Raw genomic sequence first — 19,105 nt, 5'->3', positions numbered from 1 at the left:
AAACAATTAGGGGTGCCTGGGTGGCTCAGTAGGTTGAGTGTCTGACTTCAGCTCAGGTCATGATCTCACAGTTGACAAGTTCGAGCCCCGTGTTGGGCTCTGTGCTGACAGCTCAGGGCCTGGAGCCTCCTTCAGATTCTGTGTCTCCCTCTCTCCCTGCTCGTGCTCTGTCTCTCTCTATCTCAAAAATAAATAAACATTAAAAAGTAAAAAGAAAATAAGCAACTAAACAAGTATAAATGATGAAATAGGCTTTGTATGAATCAATGGTAATACGTCATTATACTGAAGACTATAATTATCTTAAATCTCTTTAACTGAAGTTAAAAAAAAAAAGTGAGATTGAGACACTCCAGAGAGAGAAAGAGGTGTCAGGTCAACTTTTAGATCTGAAATTAAGGTAAAGCCTCATCTGCTTACCTTCAAAACTGCTGTTCCCTTCTATTATCTGCCACCCACTAGTATAATGGGATCATGTAAATCCATGGTGCTGCTCATGCCTCTATTTCTCCTTACACTGTGATCATTTTATAAACTCAAATTCTCCAGGGCCTGAACTGTAACACTGATCTCCATGCTGGCTCTACTGCAACAGCTGCCACTCTTCCCAGAACACTGTGTTAACTTTACTGCTCATACCTCCACATCTACTCTACCCCAACCATGCCAAACTTTCTACTGTGCATGCCATTAACACTGTCAGTCCACGCTGCTTCTCAGCCTTCCACTGGCCATGGCTTTGCCTACTTCACTCATAACCTCTATTACTCAAACTTTTGCTATAAAGTAGCTAGGTAACTGTTTTACCTCCTTGGAGATCCATGCATTTAAATGATTCTCATAGCAGAAGTCTGCATACTTAGATCCCTTTGTTTACACATAGCTCTTTACAATCAGGAGTTCAGGAGTTCAAAGGATGAATCCAGGTACTGGTACTCATTCCCACCCTTGAGATGAATTCTCCTTTTTGGAGAGAAATTTTCTTTTAGGGTTTCACAGAATCTTTCCTCTTTTATTTTCTTTTTTCACCTTCCTTCCTTTCTTCTCCCCTTCTTTCTTTCCCTCCCTCCCTCCTTCCTTCCTTCCTTCCTTGCTTCCTTGCTTCCTTCCTTCCTTCCTTCCTCTCTGCATTTCCAAGTTCAACATATGTTACCTTACATGCATAAATGCAAGTAGTCATGACCACAATTAAATGCCTTTATTAGGCATTATTCCATTAAGAACAGCTAATGAATATGCATACTTAACTCCAGTTTTGCCTAACTCCATATCAGACAGCTATATGCCTCCACTGCAGCATCCTCAGTGTTCATGACATATAAACTATCTGGATTTCATCTGGATTTGATCCTGAAGTATGATGACATCAATTTAAAAATTGAAATTTGCTTCAATATGCCTAGATCTTTTATAACTAGTCTGGCAGGAGAATGGAGGTTGAGTTTGTGGAAAACTGTAGTTTGGAGACTAATCATGGACTATTATAGTAATATAGGAGAAATGAAATACACTCTATAGCAGTATAGAGAAGAATAAACAAATAGAAGAGATGTTCAGAAGGCAGAATGAACAAAATTTGAAATCCTGTTCACATTTATTAACAGGAAGAAAACTACACAGTGCCAATTAGTATTTGGTAATTTTCTTCATACTTTTAATATGTTCTCATATTTAATATGTTCTTATATTATTTTTTATTCTGATTTCAGTTGCTATTTATTGTACTTCTCCTCTTTATAGTTCAGAAAGGCTCTCAAACATTTATATTCCACTAATGGTAACCTTCTATTTTCTTGATGTATTGTCAATCACATAATCTTTACTTTGGTGTGGGGGGGGCAAAAAAATTGCTAATTGTTTCATCAATCTGGATACATAATCTTCCCTATGGAACCCCATAGTTCTTCCTCATGATGTCTACATTCCTTTCCTTTCCATTTATAAATCTTGGGACCTTGCTCAAATAATTTATTTCTTTTAGTTCTACACCTTAAATAAGATTTCTTCCACTGGATGCCCCATCGGTTTCAGGACTCCTATTTTAGCACCTATTTTATATATGTACCTAGATATTCTATCATTATCTGTTTATATTTACCTATGTGAGTATATGTACACATATGTGTGTACATGCACATGTACACACACAAGCACACATTTTAATCTTCATTTTTTTCAACACCCTCATTTTTACTTCATATTCCCTTTTTGACATTTCTATTCTACTACATTTTATTTTTAGAAAGAATATTTTCCAGTTACCTTTTTCATATAGAACACCTGGATGATAAGTTTTCTGATTGTCTGCATAAATATAAATAGTTCTCTCACTACCCAATATATAGTAGTCATGTGTAAGATTTGGGGGAGGCAATATTTTCTCTTGGTAGTCTACAGATGTTTTCTAAATCTATAAATGCTATACCACTATCCTGAAGCTACTGGTGTTGAAATTAAACAATGCGATGCCATACTGGTTATTTTTCTTTTGTAGGTAAATTGTTTCTTCCTGCCTTAAAGCTTGATAGATATTTCATTATGTGTTTTTTTTATCATCAATCTAGCTTGGATAGAGAGCATTTTTAATGCTCAGACTCAGCTCTTGCTCCAGCTCAAAGAAATATTCTACAATTTGATTAATTATTGCTTCTCCTTCATATGTTCTTTTTACTCCTTCTAGAGCGGCTATCATGTACATGTTACATCTCCTTGATCTATTCTCCAAGATACTCAATTTTTTTTCATGATTCATTAACTAATTCATATTAAGCTCTTCAATAAATAATCCTTGAGCTCCTATTGTAGATAGTTATTTTTAATCCTTGAGCTCCTACTGTAGATAGTTATTTTTCTAGCCATGGTGCATATTCGATGGATAAGTTTTTTGTTTTGTTTTGTTTTCCCTCATGAGGTTCATCTTTTAGTGGTAGATGACAGAAAATAAAGACCTTAGATGTAGAATATTTCAAGACAAAAGTATATCAGGTTAAAGTATATAGAAAGCACAGGTGTTTGCTATTTTACTAAGTGTGCATCAGGGACAGTTGCCCATGAGACAATTACTATTTCATAACCATGATAAATTTAGGGTTAGGTCATGAATGTACATGAAGATAAAACCAGATCCCCATAAATTTACTCTTTTCTCTACTTTAAAATCTTCCATAAAGCATTCTAGATTTCCATAATTTGGGTCACCAATTTCCTTTCAATTTTTCACCTACGTGAAATTGAATAGTATGTTTTTTAGCTGTAGACTTGATATGTACATATATCTTTGTGTTTTCCTCTTGAATCTTTTCACTTATTTTGACTACAGTTATCTAATTTGATATGACTTCTCTTTCCTCCAGAAATTTTAATATTCTCAAGTTGTATTGGTTTTATTTTAACTCCTGTTTCTCTCCTAAGTCTCTGGCCTCCATTGCATGCAATATTTTTCTTTGCTAACTCAGTGTCTTAGGTGGGGTATCCTTCAGTGAATGGAAGGAAAATTGGGCCAATAAAGTTGAAGCAGCCAGGACATCAGCCCTTTCCTTAGGGGCACGGATCTGGCTTCTCTCCTCCTTGGTATCACTGAACATCTGAAAGCCTTCAGTCCTTAAATTCAGAACTTAGTTAACTATGGCAAAGGAGAAGAATACTTAAGTAGGCTGATTTTGACCTACCCTCAAATAGTCAAAGTATTTATATTGATGGAGTAGCCACTCTTTTCTGGTTATTGTTCTGTTGTCTCTCTGCTAATTTACAAACACTTGCTAGCTCACAAAGCAAGAGAATCTGCATGGATTGCTTCTGTTGAGATAGTCAGGGAAGCTAAGACCTAACTCATTGTAGTTGCTCAAGGTGTCTAGCAACCATTTTTGTCAAAGAAGTCAGTTGTTTTAAGTATGGGGAGAAGGGAAAGAAATGCCTTACAGATCACCATGTTCTTAGAATATACAATGTATAATTACATTTTTTGTAAAAAACTATTGTTGTATAATAAATATGAAAGTAGTAAGAAACGGTAAATATATTTTGTAAAACTAGAGAGTAAGAGGGACATAAATAACTGTGATGAAAATGTTTAAGGTATTAGTTTTCATGGTAAAAAGGGAGATAATATATAGAAGAACAGAGGACCTGAAAAAGATACAAGGAAAAGCAAAGATAATGGAAATAAAATATTTTTAGTTGAAAATTTAGGGGAGAATAAAACACATTTTTATCTTCTCCATTTCTTTTTTCTCCTGAAATGATTTCCTTTAACTGCCTGAAATGTATCTCCATTATTGGGTTGCATTTTGTCAATTAAGCCAATATTTATTAGACAATTAGCTTTACTCTGATTCTTGGACAGAGTATCCCAAACTTTGTTCAATGACCTATGGAATACATGCTACTGATTTTAATGAGAAGTGTCAGGCTCTTTTGGGAACACAACATTAAATAAAACAGAGTAATGACAGCAAAACTTCATCACCAGCATTTTGACAAATAATTCATGTAATGCAGAAATACTGGCAGGTGTTTCATTTATTTATTTTTAAGGTGTAGAGAATTCACGTAAAAATCAATGAACCTAAATATTTAGCATATTTTAACTACAAGTTTTTAAAATATAGTTTTCAAAATACTGAGGAAAACATAAACTTAATAAAATTAAACATGAAATGTTCCATGCTGTTATAAATAATTGGTAGGAAAATTATTGCAGTAATACACTAAAATAATGAAGTAACTACTGCAGAAAAAAAAATGAAAATTGAAAATTAAAAATTATTTGATATTTTTAAACAGCTAGCTTCAAATACAGCATGTCAACAGTGTCCCTCATGGATTGGGAGCATATTCTTGCTTAAAGTTTTCTAGCTGCTGAAATGGCTCTTTCAAACTCTATACCCTTCTAGGAAATGGAAGGCGGCAGTTATAAAGTAACTCCAAATAATTTTCTCTGATTTTGTTATCTTGAAATACTCCTATCACTTGTTTGGACACTTGGAGGAGGTTTTGTTACATTTTTTTTTCTGGGTCTGTACCACTCTGTTATAAATGAGTTGTAATATTTTGTCACATAGAAAGCATTGTGGTTTACTTTTGTCTCCTTTGGTTTCATAATCTATAGATGGAAATTCTGATGCAGAGTTACTTGTATCAATTTCAACACTGTCATGTACCTATTCCACTTCTTAGAAAAAGCCCTTTGAGGTAAATAAAGACCTATTCTTACAATAGAAGCTTTGCAATAACACTATACACTTGTCTTCTGTGACTTGTAAGGGCATAGGCAGATGCCTAACTTATATACTATTCATTTTATCAATTTAACTTTTTTTGCATTAACTGAGAAACTGAGTAATTTTCTGGATCTCAAGAAAATAAATGATTCCTCTTTTATAGTTCTTTAAACCTTAAACAATGCTATTAGACAAAAATATCTGTATTTTTTAATGAAAAATAGCATGATATACTTCAAACCTAGAGAAAAAAAGCAGTATTAAAATATTAGAATAGTGATCCCTGTGCGTTACTATATGTTAGACTGCAGGGGGTACCTGGGGAGTCTCAGTTGGTTAAGCATCCCACTCTTGATTTTGGCTCAGGTCATGATCTCAGGGTTGTGAAATAGAACCCCACATTGGGCTCAACGCTGAGCTTGGAGCCTGTTTGAGAGTCTCTTTCTCTCCCGCTCCTCCTTCCCTCCCCTCCCCACTCCCATGCTCTCTCTGTCAGAAAAAAAAATACAAAAATAAATATGTTAGACTAGGGGGCAGGAGAAAAATCATAAATACATAAAATTATGATTACAGATAATGATAAGTGCTGAAAGGAAGCAATCAAGAAAGCAAGCTAACAAGCCAAGTTAATGTGGAGAGAATAATTGAGTAGAACTATTTTCAAATGTTTATCAAGATTGACAGGAAAGAAATTTTGAGGAGATATTTGAGCAAAACACTCAATGAAGTGCATATCAAACCACCACAGTTTCTGGGGGAAATGCCCTTTAAATAGGAGATCAACAAAAACAGAGGCTTGAAAATAGGAGATGCTTAAGGTATTCCAGAAACTTCTCAAAGACTAAAGTTTCAGCAGTTGAGTAATCAAAGGGAACATAGATGATGGTAGAGAAATAGGCAGAAGCAGTTTATGGCTAGCCTTCTAAGCATTTTAAATATTTTTTTAAACGTTTATTTATTTTTGAGACAGAGAGAGACAGAGCATGAACAGGGGAGGGGCAGAGAGAGAGGGAGACATAGAATCTGAAACAGGCTCCAGGCTCTGAGCTGTCAGCACAGAGCCCGACGCAGGGCTTGAACTCACGGACCGTGAGATCATGACCTGAGCCAAAGTCGGACGCTTAACCGACCAAGCCACCCAGGTGCCCCTAAAGAATTTATATTTTATTTAAACGTTATGGGAACCCATTGAGTGGTAGTGGCAGAGTAGTAACATATGTAAAAACAAATACACTGTCTTGCGTGGAAGAGATGATAAAGAAGCAAACTATCTCATACTTAGTTTAACTATAGTTTTACCACTCTAATGGCAAATCTGAGATGATGGCAAATCTGTCCTCTAATATATTTACTCTTTTTCTCTTTGATTCAATCCAGTACAAGGGGATATCCAATTGATTCCGTCTTAAAAATGTGTCCATAATTCAACCACTTACCATTCCTCTCTTTCCTATCCTGTTCCAAATCACTATCTTCTCCTATCTAGATTACTACATTAACTCCTAACAGATCTCTTTGCCTCTATCTGTGTCACTCTACAGTTCAACACAACAAAGTACCATTTTAAAATAATATAGGCAAGACAATGTTCTTCATTTGCCAGCAACACTGTAATACTTCCTATTTTCCTTAGAGTAACACTCAAAGACTTAGAGCAGCAGGCATGGTCTGCTACTGTCTCATCTCTGGTTTACTCTCCATTTTCACGACTTTCCCCTTCTTTTTCCAGACCAGTGACACTGGTCTCATTAGTGTGACCTCAATAGGCCAGTGATTGTGCATGGAGTACTCTCTCTCTCTCTCTCATGGACATTTTTTCTCCTGGAAGTTGCATGTTCCATCACCTCACTCAAATCACTGCTTTCTTAATGAGGTTTTCATTTAATGTCCTCCATATACTTAAATGAAGAGTCAAAACAAGGAGGTCAAGCGGGGGTAGGGGTATCAAACTGCTCCAGATGAGAATTTTTTTGTGTCTTGAACAAGGATGTTAACCTCATAATGATAAAAGTGTTCATATTCATTAAAAGTATTTATGAGAGAACTTAAAGGATTTGCTGATAATGGACAAGAAGGGGGCTAAAATAGACACTGGGAAATCAAATGTTAAGTCTAAAGAATGCTTACAGAATATCACGTTTATCCAGGGATTGAAAATCAACACATTGATATGGAATATATTAAATTTGAGATGCGACATCAGACATGTATGAAAGAAAGTAGACCCATGTTTACCAGATGGGATGTAGAATTAAACAGGCTTTGTGTTTCCAGGTCATTATAACATAGAAAAAGAGAGAAAATGAGTTTAAGAGTGGAAGTATTGGTATGATTTTAAAAAGTAAAACAAAGACTAAGTCCAAGGGTGATGGCAGAGGAAAGCGATTGCAGTCAAATAATTAGAGGTGCATACTGGTTGTAGAAAAACATTACATAGTTTTAGTGTTAAAGTACATGAATGAGTGAACTTGAAATACATGAATTGGTGATCAGAGAGTAGCAACTTAAATCAAGGTGTCGTAGGCATGCAATTACAGGTCATGATAATTTATAATATATGACCATAGGAAATTTGCCAAGATCAGGAGGAGGAGGAAAAAGTTATTGCAAAAAATTTGTCAAAGGATTTAAATAATCAAGATAGGTGAATTTACAAGGTGAATATCAAAGTCATCAAGGAAGATGGCAGCAGTGCTAGAGAAAAGGACAGCAAGCCAGAGGCTAAAGCCTTTAGTAGAAGATGGACAGGAAGGGAGAGGAAAAGATACTTGAAAACGAGATGTGGGAGGGAGAAACAATGAGTTCGAGAGAGAATAGTATAGCTGATGTCCTAGGCTAAAAGTAGACAGGCTTTTCAGAAGGAGGAAGAAAAATATGACAACAAGGGCAAGGCTATCTATACATTTCTTTACCAGTGGTACACAGGTTGTGGAAGAAGGTATAGTAGCCACTTAAGGGGATTATAGGCCCTCAGGTTTCAGTCAGAAGAAGAAAGTATACAAACGAGATTGGGGTTTTAGAGAATTTGCTGCTGACAAAATGAGATCCAGAAGGCATAGCAAAACAGTATTGGATACTAAGAAGTGTTAGACATTGTGCAGACCATTATGGGGCTAAGATTCATCTGATCAGGTATGCCATGGAAGACTTAGAGGTCACACAATGTTGAGTCAACCTTCATGCATAGAGGTATGCACTAACTTCAGTCATAACGCTTCATTATTTATTATTTACAAGGAAATTAGTCCAGGACTAATGGGAAGAAGGTAATACTGATGTGAACATATCTTCTCAAAATGAGGTATTTAGGGGATCAGATTTGAGAATGACTTCTGCCAATTATAACTTCCCTGAAAGTAAAAAATTATATTAACAGTATCAGAAGCTATTCTTGATGAGGAAATGACAATAATGTCCTAGATATTTTCCATTTTAATATAGTTTATAACCAGCATCTGAAATTATGAAATCATAAACTTAACAAACTTTTTCTATGTTAAATTTCAGGATGATTTATTCAAAAGAGGAAGTTAGTCTTATAAATATGGCTATTGATTTCAGGCAAAGAAAAATGCAGCAACTAGCTTTTGATATAATTAACTCCAAGAAACTGAGGTTTCCTATTAGCTTAGAATTACTGAATGACCAAATGGAAGTACTCCATTAATTAACAAATTCTGATCCAAATGTGTGATTGCTATTTTAAAAAGCATCTTTTAGAATTAATGTGAAAATATAATTTTATTATATGTTGAAAGGAAGTATGTTGACCTATGCATTTCTGTGTCTACAATGTTCTTTTTCAAAGTCACATTGCATGCTTAATTAGGTTTACTTGTGACACAAACTGAAAACCCTAATTCTACCCATGGCTGTCATGCAGACTAATGAAATGCTGAAACTGACTTGAGGAAAAAAAATATGTTAATACATTGAATAGACACTTAAGCAGGGCAAGCAGGCTGTAATTGCAACCCAGTGAGTAGGAAACAGGGAAACTAAAAAAAAAAGGTGAGAGAATAAAATAGAACATTATTATATACACCATTCACATACCAGGAATAATCTTGGAATTTGAGTAGAAAAAATAAAATTTAGAAAGCAAAAATATGCCTATCACAAAATTTGTGATTTTAAAGATATAGTATTTATATATTCTTCCAATATCTATTTATGGTGTCTTTTACAAAGATGACTCTCAATAAATATTTGTTTAACCCAATTGCTTTTCAGGTTAGAAAAAATTGTAAGAGAAATATACTGACTGCTTTTATTAACATGTATTTCCTCATTTTAAGGTTTCCTCATTTTATACTGAATGTCTAGAATGTGATTGTCTTTACATATAGAAAATATTAGAGTCATTGCATTCAGTAAATATTACAATAAATAAATGTATCTTCCTGTGTGTGTGTTTGTGTGTGTGTGTATGTATGTGTGTGTGATTAGAAGTATGGTTCAATATAGTCTTCAAAGCCTTTATGTGGTCTTATGTTACAAATCCTTCCCAAACTAGCGTATAGGGGAGGATTCAGAATCCTGTATTCCAGGCCACAATGCCCTTCCCTTCACCACCTGAGCACCTCCATCAGTTAGGTGATCAGGAGTCCTAGAAAGCCACACTGGAGCTGTGGTCTGCAATGCTTTGGATATTTCCACTCATATAAATGAAATGGTGCCCATAGAGACCTGCCACTTGAGCACTGCCTTTGAAGAGCTGCCCACTGAGCTCTGTGAGTTCTGACAAGACCTCACACCCCTAGTTGATGCCAAAACTCACTGTCGCCCTACCATGATCTATGTTTGCGACCATCATGGTTAACCCTTTGTCACCATTTACCTCAGACACCTCAAGAACTCAGAGCATCCTAGGCCTTTCCTCACCATCTGACTCTTTTCCCCCAATCATCTCTGTACACATTTTCATTTTCACTGTAATCTTTTCAGTCATGGCTACTCTTTCTCCCTCTCCCTTCATATTTAGGGGCTGGATGTCAGGTAGGTGTCTTTTTTCCTCATTGTGGCTTCAGAAGGATCAGTGTCCAAGCCTTCTCCTCAAAAAATCTCAGTGGAGGATGATGCCATTAAACCATGCTATACGTATATCTTCTTGTTCCTTTCATGGTTGACCCTCCTGGGCATTCACTATATTCTTTAATGCTTAACACCTGTCTCATTATATATTTTTGTAAAATAATCCCAGTCTTACTTGGTTATTTCAATATCTGCAGAGCTGATACATTTAAAATCCTAGTGTTTTGGAGGTCAGGGTACTGTCAACTCAAAGATTGCAATATTTGCAGGGCACCTGGGGGACACAGCTAGTTAAGCATCCAACTTTAGCTCAGGTCATGATCTCAGAGTTTGTGAGTTTAAGCCTCATATTGGCCTCGCCGCTGTCAGCCTGTCAGCACAGAGTCAGCTTCAGATCCTCTGTCCTCTTCTATCTGCCCCTCTCCCACTTGTGCTCTACTCCCCTGCCCCCCCCAATAAAAAGATTGCAATCTTCATATTAACTGCACAGACTATTCTCACTATAGTATTCCATACACTACTATCATGTATAATTATCTTCTCTCTATAATATTAAATTACCAATATTAATTTCAAGCATCTCATATTCCACTCACAACCTCATTTCCCTATCTAGCTTACTCCTAGTCCTTTTTTCTCCCCAACAATTTAAAAAAAATTTTTTAATGTTTATTTATTTTTGAGAGAGAGAGAGACAGAATGCGAATGGGTTGGGGCAAAGAGAGAGGGAGGCCCAGAATCTGAAGCAGGCTCCAGGCTCCGAGGGCTGAGCACAGAGCCCGACACAGGGCTCAAACTCAGGAGCTGTGAGATCATGACCTGAGTCCAAGTCAGACACTCAACTGACTGAGCCACCCAGGCGCCCCATCTCCCCAACAATTCTTAATCCCCATGATCTACTGATCCTACCAACACATCAATATCTATTATCCTCCATCATGTCTTCACTTGTACCTGGATTATATCACATGATCCATTTCCATACTCACTTCTTGCATATACCCTCAAGTCCTATGCCTCATTTCCCTCCATTATTGTTGCCTGGTCAAAATTTAACCTCAGTTTAATTCAACATCCAGGCTATTCCATGTGGGCATATGAATAACAACATGTAGTTTGAGGATGTTATACTTTACCATGAATTCATCTTCACTAATTTCAAGAAGAAACTTCTTGCTATGTATCAATAATGTTATTATATTTCCCTCTTATTATATATAACAATTTTACACCTTCTCGTCTCCTTTGCTTCCTACTTCACTTGAGGAATTAATCAGAAGACAGTTTCCAAAATATTACACACCACATATTCAAAGAACTATAAGCATAAATATTCTACATTTTCTGCTATCACAATTGATGTAACATACTCTGTCCTATCTAAGCCAATTCCTTTGCTTGTGTACTATATGTCCCATCTTATTTCACCTAATACTTAAAAATTACCTGCTTTGAACTTACTTCAGCTGTCACTCTACTACTTTATATTGCTATTATTCTTTAAAGGTAAAGCCTAATTCTTTCATTGTATTCACTTGTAAACTGTGTCTAATCAAGATTTTTTTCCCATTCCTTTGTTTTCTTCCTTCCTTCCTTCTTTTCTTTCCCTTTCTTTCTTTTTTTAAATTTTTTTTTTAATGTTTATTTATTTTTGAGACAGAGAGAGACAGAGCATGAACGGGGGAGGGGCAGAGAGAGAGGGAGACACAGAACCGGAAGCAGGCTCCAGGCTCTGAGCCATCAGCCCAGAGCTTGACGCGGGGCTCGAACTCACGGAAGGTGAGATCGTGACCTGAGCTGAAGTCGGACACTTAACCGACTGAGTCCCCCAGGCGCCCCTTTCTTTCTTTTCTTTTCTTTTCTTTCTTTCTTTCTTTCTTTCTTTCTTTCTTTTCTTTCTCTCTCTCTCTCTCTCTCTTTCTTTCTTTTTGTCCCATATAGGGAGCAAATTTTTCCTATAATTCTGTCAAATTGTTCTTTTTAGAAAACAATACATTATCTCCAATTGGCAATTGCATAGAACAATTTTCACTTACCTCTAACTAGATCTAACCACATTCTTTGAAAAGTCTGGCACTGTCTTAATATTCTTAAAATATTTTATAGTTTCTGTAATGACCCTCTGCATTTTTTTTCACCTCAATTCACTGACCACTACTTTTCAGCTTCATATTCCATTCCTTAAACTCTCCTGGGTCCATGGTCTCAGTCTGCAAACCTCTCACTTCCCTATCAACATTCACTGTAAACTAATTTAATTTGTTTCTTGTTTTTTTTATTAGTTTTTTAAAATTTATTTTGAAACAGACAGCATGTGAGCAGGGGAGGGTCAGAGAGAGAGAGAGAGAGAGAGAGAGAGAGAGAGAATCCCAAGCAGGCTCCGTGCACTCTGTGCACAGAGTCTGACACACGGCTCGAGCTCATGAAACTGTCAGATCATGGCCTGAGCCGAAGTTGAATGCCTAACTGACTGAGTTACCCAGGTGCCCAGGTTTCCTGGTTTTAAATGCCATCTGTATATGACTAGCTTTCAAATGTATATATGTCACCCAGACACCTCCTTTAAAATAGCAACAAGCATACCTGAAATCTTACCTTAAATATCTTCACTCGACTCTATTATGTGTCTCAGCTAATATGTGCCACACTGATATCCTGATTTCTATGCCTCTCAACCATACTTCTCTTCTTCCAGATATCCACATTTTAGAAAATTCTATTTCTAATCTTTCAATGGAGTGAATAACCTGAGAGTAACCCATGACCTCTTTTTTAGCCAGTCCTTCAGAAAAACACTGAATCTTCTTTAGAAATATATTCCAGGGGCGCCTGGGTGGCTCAGTCTGTTAAGCGCCCATTTTGGCTCAGGTCATGATCTCTTGGTTGGTGAGTTTGAGCCCCACATTGGGATCTGTGCTGACAGCTCTGAGCCTGGAGCCTGCTTCGGATTCTGTGTCTCCCTTTCTCTCTCTGCCCCTTCTCACACTCTGCCTCTCTCTCTCTCTCTCTTTCTCAAAATTAAAGTAAACATTAAAAAAAGGAAATATATTCCACATGTGATCGTTAATTGCCATCATCACATGTCACCTTAGTAGCAATCCCAGTCATCACTATCTCTAGGCTGTATTATCACAGTAGCATCCTAGCTGTTCTCCCTGCTTCTTCCCTTGGGATCATACAGCCATAGTCTATTCTATAAAAGGGAGTCAGAGTGATTCTTTAAAACAGTATCTCCCTCCTAGAATGTAAGTTTATTAAGATAAGGGCATTTTGCCCGTTTTTCCTTTCTTTTTTTCCTACTGCTGCAGAAAAGTTTCTATTACAATAAGAAAGTTTAAGGAAAAGGAGGTACTAAATAAATAGTTATGAAATTAATGAATGAATGACTCATTTCATTTCACATCTAGAGGTAAGACTTTCCATCTCAGTGAAATACAAAACATTTATTATAAACAAATTAAATAATGAATTAAATAAGCTTTTTAGAAAATATTCTATGTGTTACATAGTAAAAGGTTCCAAAGATACAAAAATGATTAAAACACAGTTATTCCCTTGAGTATGGCACAGGAGAATAAGACTTTCATAGAAATTCAAAATTATAGTCTATGACGTAGTCAACCATATTGTAGGAACATTTTGTCATCTTTCAGAAGATAATTAATAATAAGGTGAAAAATAGGATGATGAATACTACAAAGGATTTAAAATATGTGATTTAAAATAACATATTTAAAATATGTGATTGAATTAAATTTGATGTACATAGACTACCAATGTACTGCTTTAAAAATTTTGTTATAAATAACAAAATCCCAATTCAAATACATTAAACTGATACCAGATTTACTGGTCCATGTAATCAAATAATTTGTAAGTAGTCTTGACTTTATGCAGAGTGAGACTGATTCTGGCTTTTTAAAAATCCTCTCAGCCTTACACTTATGTATATTTTGGCTGTGTCCACTTGCTGGATTTCCTGATGGCTGTCAGATGGCATCCAGTAGCTCAGCTACACTGTTCAAGACAGTTTTTTGATGTCACTATAGAGTTTGACGTTTTACATTCTTTTAAAATCTCCAGCAGGAGATTCTGTTTTGTAGACTTTCTGCCAAATGGTTATTTAAGGTATCAAAGTGCAAAAAAGTGTCAAATTTACTTTAAAACAAGTTTGCTTTCCTGTGTCTAAACAAACAAAAAAAGGGTTAAAAAAAACCCACTTCTTTCACCTTTGTAAAGAGAGAGCAATGATGGTAGAGAAAATTCTCTGGTTTCTGGTCTCCCATTTCTGTGTCACGTCCTAATGCTGGAAATGGGAAAAGATCTCCTTACCAAAACATTCACTATGGATGACCTCATTGTCTAGCCAGTGCCGACTCTAAAGGTTACACCACTCTTCTGGTCAAACCCTTGTGTAGCTTCTGGGTCTTTGTGTATTTGACAGCCATTAAAACTCAGTGTGCAGCCTTCTTACATCATCATAGTGTAATTACATTAAGAGTCACTGCTTCCTCTTAGAGGATACATCAAGGATCTGCTTCTCAGGAGCCACAGATAGGGAGACATCCAACCTATCATAGTCTCTGAGATCTGATCCTTTTTTCACCCCCTCCAAAGACACCTATCTCTCCTATTTCCCTCAGCATAATCCTCTCTAATGTCTTATAACTTGCAATTCATTATCTTAACCTCTTGTACATTGCTTTGGACAGTACTGAACAGTTTCTTCCAAGATGCTTTCTTTTCATCCTCATCCATCCTCTACTGTATTTCAGAATGCTGACCTGTGACTTCTGCCAGGTTCTACTAATGTGCTATACTAGTAGAAAGTCAGAGGTGAGAGGAGAATAAGGTCAGCTATTCATTTCCTCTGCTCCCACACTGACAGACTGTAGGTTGTCAGTAACTGTGTTTACATAAGTTCATAGTTCATGTCAGAATGTTCTACACTACAGCTACAGTTCTCTCCCTGGTTTCTATTAACTGCATTCTTAGCTTTCCTTTCAGCAGTGTGGAAGGGAAACAGCTCCACACTGTTCCTAAATTCGGGATGATCCATCACACGTTGCTGTTTTCCTTTAGCCCTTCTCAAATCCTTTATTCTTTTCATTCAACTCTTCTGGATTATTCTGAGTGAACCACAGCTGGTTTCCTTTGAATATTCAGACAACCTTTTCAAGCATTCTTCTAAATAATTTCTTTCATTTTCAGCAATCACTGTATCTCCCAAACTGCACTTGATTTAAAAAATTTTAACCAATGTATTGATTCCCTGGCTAAAATATTCCTCAGTCATGTCAGAAAATCACCAAAGTTCTACCTGTCTGATTACTCTAAGGCATCAATTATCCATTTTCCATTTTCCACTAGGGTCCACTTGTACGCCACTTGCTCCCAGCAATGCTATTTATGATGCTTCACTACTGCTACTTATTGCTCTTAAAAATGACTTTTTTATACCAAATTCATAGACATCTAAAGGTTTCAATAGTCTAGGTGTTGAGAGAAATGGTAGTTTAGAGACACAAGTAAAAATTGACTCCTTTCTGACACCGTGTTACTTGTGGTCACTAGATACCAAATAAATTCTTATAACTAACGGTTTACTCTCTTTCTCAAGGGGGTCATTTTGTTTCAGTTCCTCTCTCATCTAATCATAGGAATTCAGATCTAGTCCATATGCCTAAACAGAGAAACTGATACCATCATCACTATTCTATTCCCCTCACTTCACTTCACTCCTTCCCAACACCACATTTTTTTTCTCCCAAATTCAGAATACAGAGAAAACGCTTGGGTTGAGGTGTATGGATGTAGGAGGGAAAGAAATAAGGAGGGTTTTCAGCATTAACGCTGTCTGAGCTCAGCTCCTCTTAACCAGTAATTCTTAAAGTATGGTCTCCAGAACAGCAGTTGCAGCATCACTTGAGAATCTGTTAAAAATGCACATTTGCATTCCCCATCCCAGATTTATTGAATTAGAAACTCTAGGGGTGGGAAATAGCTGTTTGTGTTTTAAAGAGCCCTTTAGGAGATTCTAATGCAGCTAAAATGTGTTACAGCCAAAGTGTGAAAATCATTAATCTAGGGGAAAAATAACTTTTAAGATAGCTATGCATGGATAAATTGTTTTTTTTTTTATTTAAAGGTATTTTAGTTGCAGCGCTTTCATTTTTCTTATTATTTTCAATCATTCCCTTAATCTCCTTTGGACTAGAAAAAAAGGCTCCAAGACTATTTTTTGTCATTGTTTCAACTTCATGCTTTATTAATTTATATTGATTATGTCTTTATCGTTTCTTTGAGTCAGAGGTAGAAATGTGTTTGACTATCAGTGTGAGTTTAGGGTGTGGGAATCTGGGTACTGGAAATTCAGGTCTTGTGTGCCACATCTGTATCACACTCCTACTTATTTCTGAGGCTTAGGTTTTCACTCATCATTCAAATTAGACTTGTTATTTGTGTCTTGTTGAAGCAGTTGTTTTTACACTCCTCTTCACTTTCCTTATAGTTTACCTTCCATTAAAAAAGAGTCTTATTTAACCAAAGAAGGGGACCATGTTTTTATTTAAGTAGATTGGAGATAAGCACAATTTTTGCCAATTCTTGAAGAATGTGGTAATTTCAGCAACGAGAACACATATCGTGGGGCTCACATTAATTTCATGAGTAAGTTTGCTTCAAAGTTGTTACAACTAGCCTACCCACGTGACATGTTTCATCCATCTCAGGGAAACCTAACTCGAATTTCTACAGTGTTCATCCTATTTAGCACATGTTTAACAAAGCATTCAAGACCAAACTCCATCATTTTAAAATTAAGTCAATTAATTAATAATAGAACAATCAATTCAGAGTTGGCAACAATGCTATCTAGCTTTCCTGTTGATGATGAAATTTAAGACAAAGCCTTCTACACAACCACAATAATGCTAAAAATAAGGGCCAATAATATCATCACACTTAATAAAAAATATAATCAATATTATATATGTGAGTGTGTATTTACCCATATTTATAAAACACTACCCATTCTTTTAAATGATCATTTTTCTAAGTATCTTTACAAATATACTTGCACTATAAGGCTCAGAGCTAGAAATTATAAATTAAAAAGTCAATATTTTTAAAAGAATAAAAATTGAATTTATTGATAAATTAATATATGATTGAATGCATATACAAATTTGTGTGGACTGGTTAGATCTTCTAAGATATTGATATAATGAAGAAGCTTCTCTTCACTTTCTTTTGAAAATGTCACATTTTAAAAGCTTAGTATGTTTTTTCAACTTTGCATTTAGATTCCTTTTGAAATTGATGAAAATTCTGTCCTTTGTACATCTGTAATGTGTATGCATATTGTTTTCTTTCAGTGTGTTTAAGGCTTTCCTGTATCATAGCTTATAATTTTCTGCTTTTATGAATATTCTAAAATTTTGAGGCTGTTTATTGCCCTTCGGTAATGCCCAACAGAACTTACTTTAAGCAGCCAGATAAAAGTCAAGCAAGTGTGAACAGTACAAATTGTACTTCCTAATGGTGTGAGAAAGTATCCATAAAGCTATTTGAAATGGACTAAAATTCTAAGCCCGGATAACTACGTCACTTCTGTCATTTACAAATGGGTAATTTTTAGCAAATTCTTATTTAAATAAAGCACTATTTCCCCAAATCCTGCCTAAAGACCCTAACTAAAAACTATCAGCCGAGGTCTGCAAATTAAAGGGAGAGATGGTTTACTCTATACTTCTAAAATATAATAACAACACTGTCTGTGTATATCTACTATATACTTGTAGTTATCTCTTTTTTATACACCTTCAAATACTATTCAGTTATTCTAAATATCTGTTATAAAACAAATATATGTTTTATAACTGTTGACCAAATTATGCCTGAGAATATCTCAAGTATGTATTTAAAACAAACAATTCATAAAACCCCAATTAAAATATTTCTACTTCTACTTGAAAAAGAATATTAGATGCCATTAAATACAATTTAAGCTTAAAATAGAACATTGTTTTATTTTTGTTCACATGGCTTTAAAACCCATATATTTTGTTCAAAAAATAAGAAAGTAATTAATCATACCTGCAACGATAATCTTTCTCAAATTTTGTACATGTGGTATTATCCTTGCAAGGAAATGACTCCTGTGGTGTTTGAAGTTGTCTCTTACAAAGCTTGCCTGTAAATATTGGTGAACAGATGTACATGGTGTCCTAGGAAAGATCGGAAAGTATTTCTTATAAAAGTTTTTGGATATTTCAAAGAAAATGAAATGATTCTTATCTGGAGAGACATAGAAGCTATTTTCATAAGCATACAGAAGTTCTCTGTGGAACAACATGAAAGATTATATTTTCTAAAATGTCACAACAGTGTATCCCATCTCATACACTTTTCCTACCACTTGAATGTAACATTCCTTAAACTGAGAATTAGAAACTATCACTTTCTCCTCCTTGTAGGTAAGCAAGCTGTGATGCTCTTTCATTTTCAAGGCTATGTTGAAAAGGCCAGATAATGTCTGTCTAATTATCTTAGGATGCTTGCTCTTGGCACCCAGAGCTGTGAGGAATGCTCACAGCTGCGAGGAAACCTAGGCCTTACAGAGAAGTTACATTTAGGGTTCTGGATTGATAGCTCCAGTAGAGGGCCCAGTTGACAGCCAGCCAGTAGCAACCACCAGACATGTGAGTTAGGATGCTTTGAAGATATTAATATGAAATCATAATACAAATTCAATATGGATCTTATAAAAATAAAAAGTGAATTGTGGAAATTATTACATTATTTCCTAGTCTTATTTATTAAAATGTTAAAATATAAAAATATCAAATATA

General features: G+C 35.6%; 1 protein-coding gene across 1 annotated transcript in view; it reads right to left on the bottom strand.

The window, feature by feature from the left end:
• EYS (eyes shut homolog) overlaps positions 1-19,105 on the bottom strand; it is a 1,591,614-nt gene that overhangs the window by 1,488,911 nt on the left and 83,598 nt on the right. The window contains exon 4 of the mRNA XM_053222617.1: positions 18,351-18,481. Within this exon, the coding sequence (XP_053078592.1) occupies positions 18,351-18,481 (131 nt within the window). The remainder of the gene's footprint in view (positions 1-18,350; positions 18,482-19,105) is intronic.

The sequence above is a fragment of the Acinonyx jubatus genome, chromosome B2, assembly GCF_027475565.1.
Source record: "Acinonyx jubatus isolate Ajub_Pintada_27869175 chromosome B2, VMU_Ajub_asm_v1.0, whole genome shotgun sequence".
In the NCBI taxonomy this organism is placed as follows: Eukaryota; Metazoa; Chordata; class Mammalia; order Carnivora; family Felidae; genus Acinonyx; species Acinonyx jubatus.
Note: the sequence above shows the minus strand (reverse complement) of the source record. Positions and strands in the feature narration are given on the sequence as shown.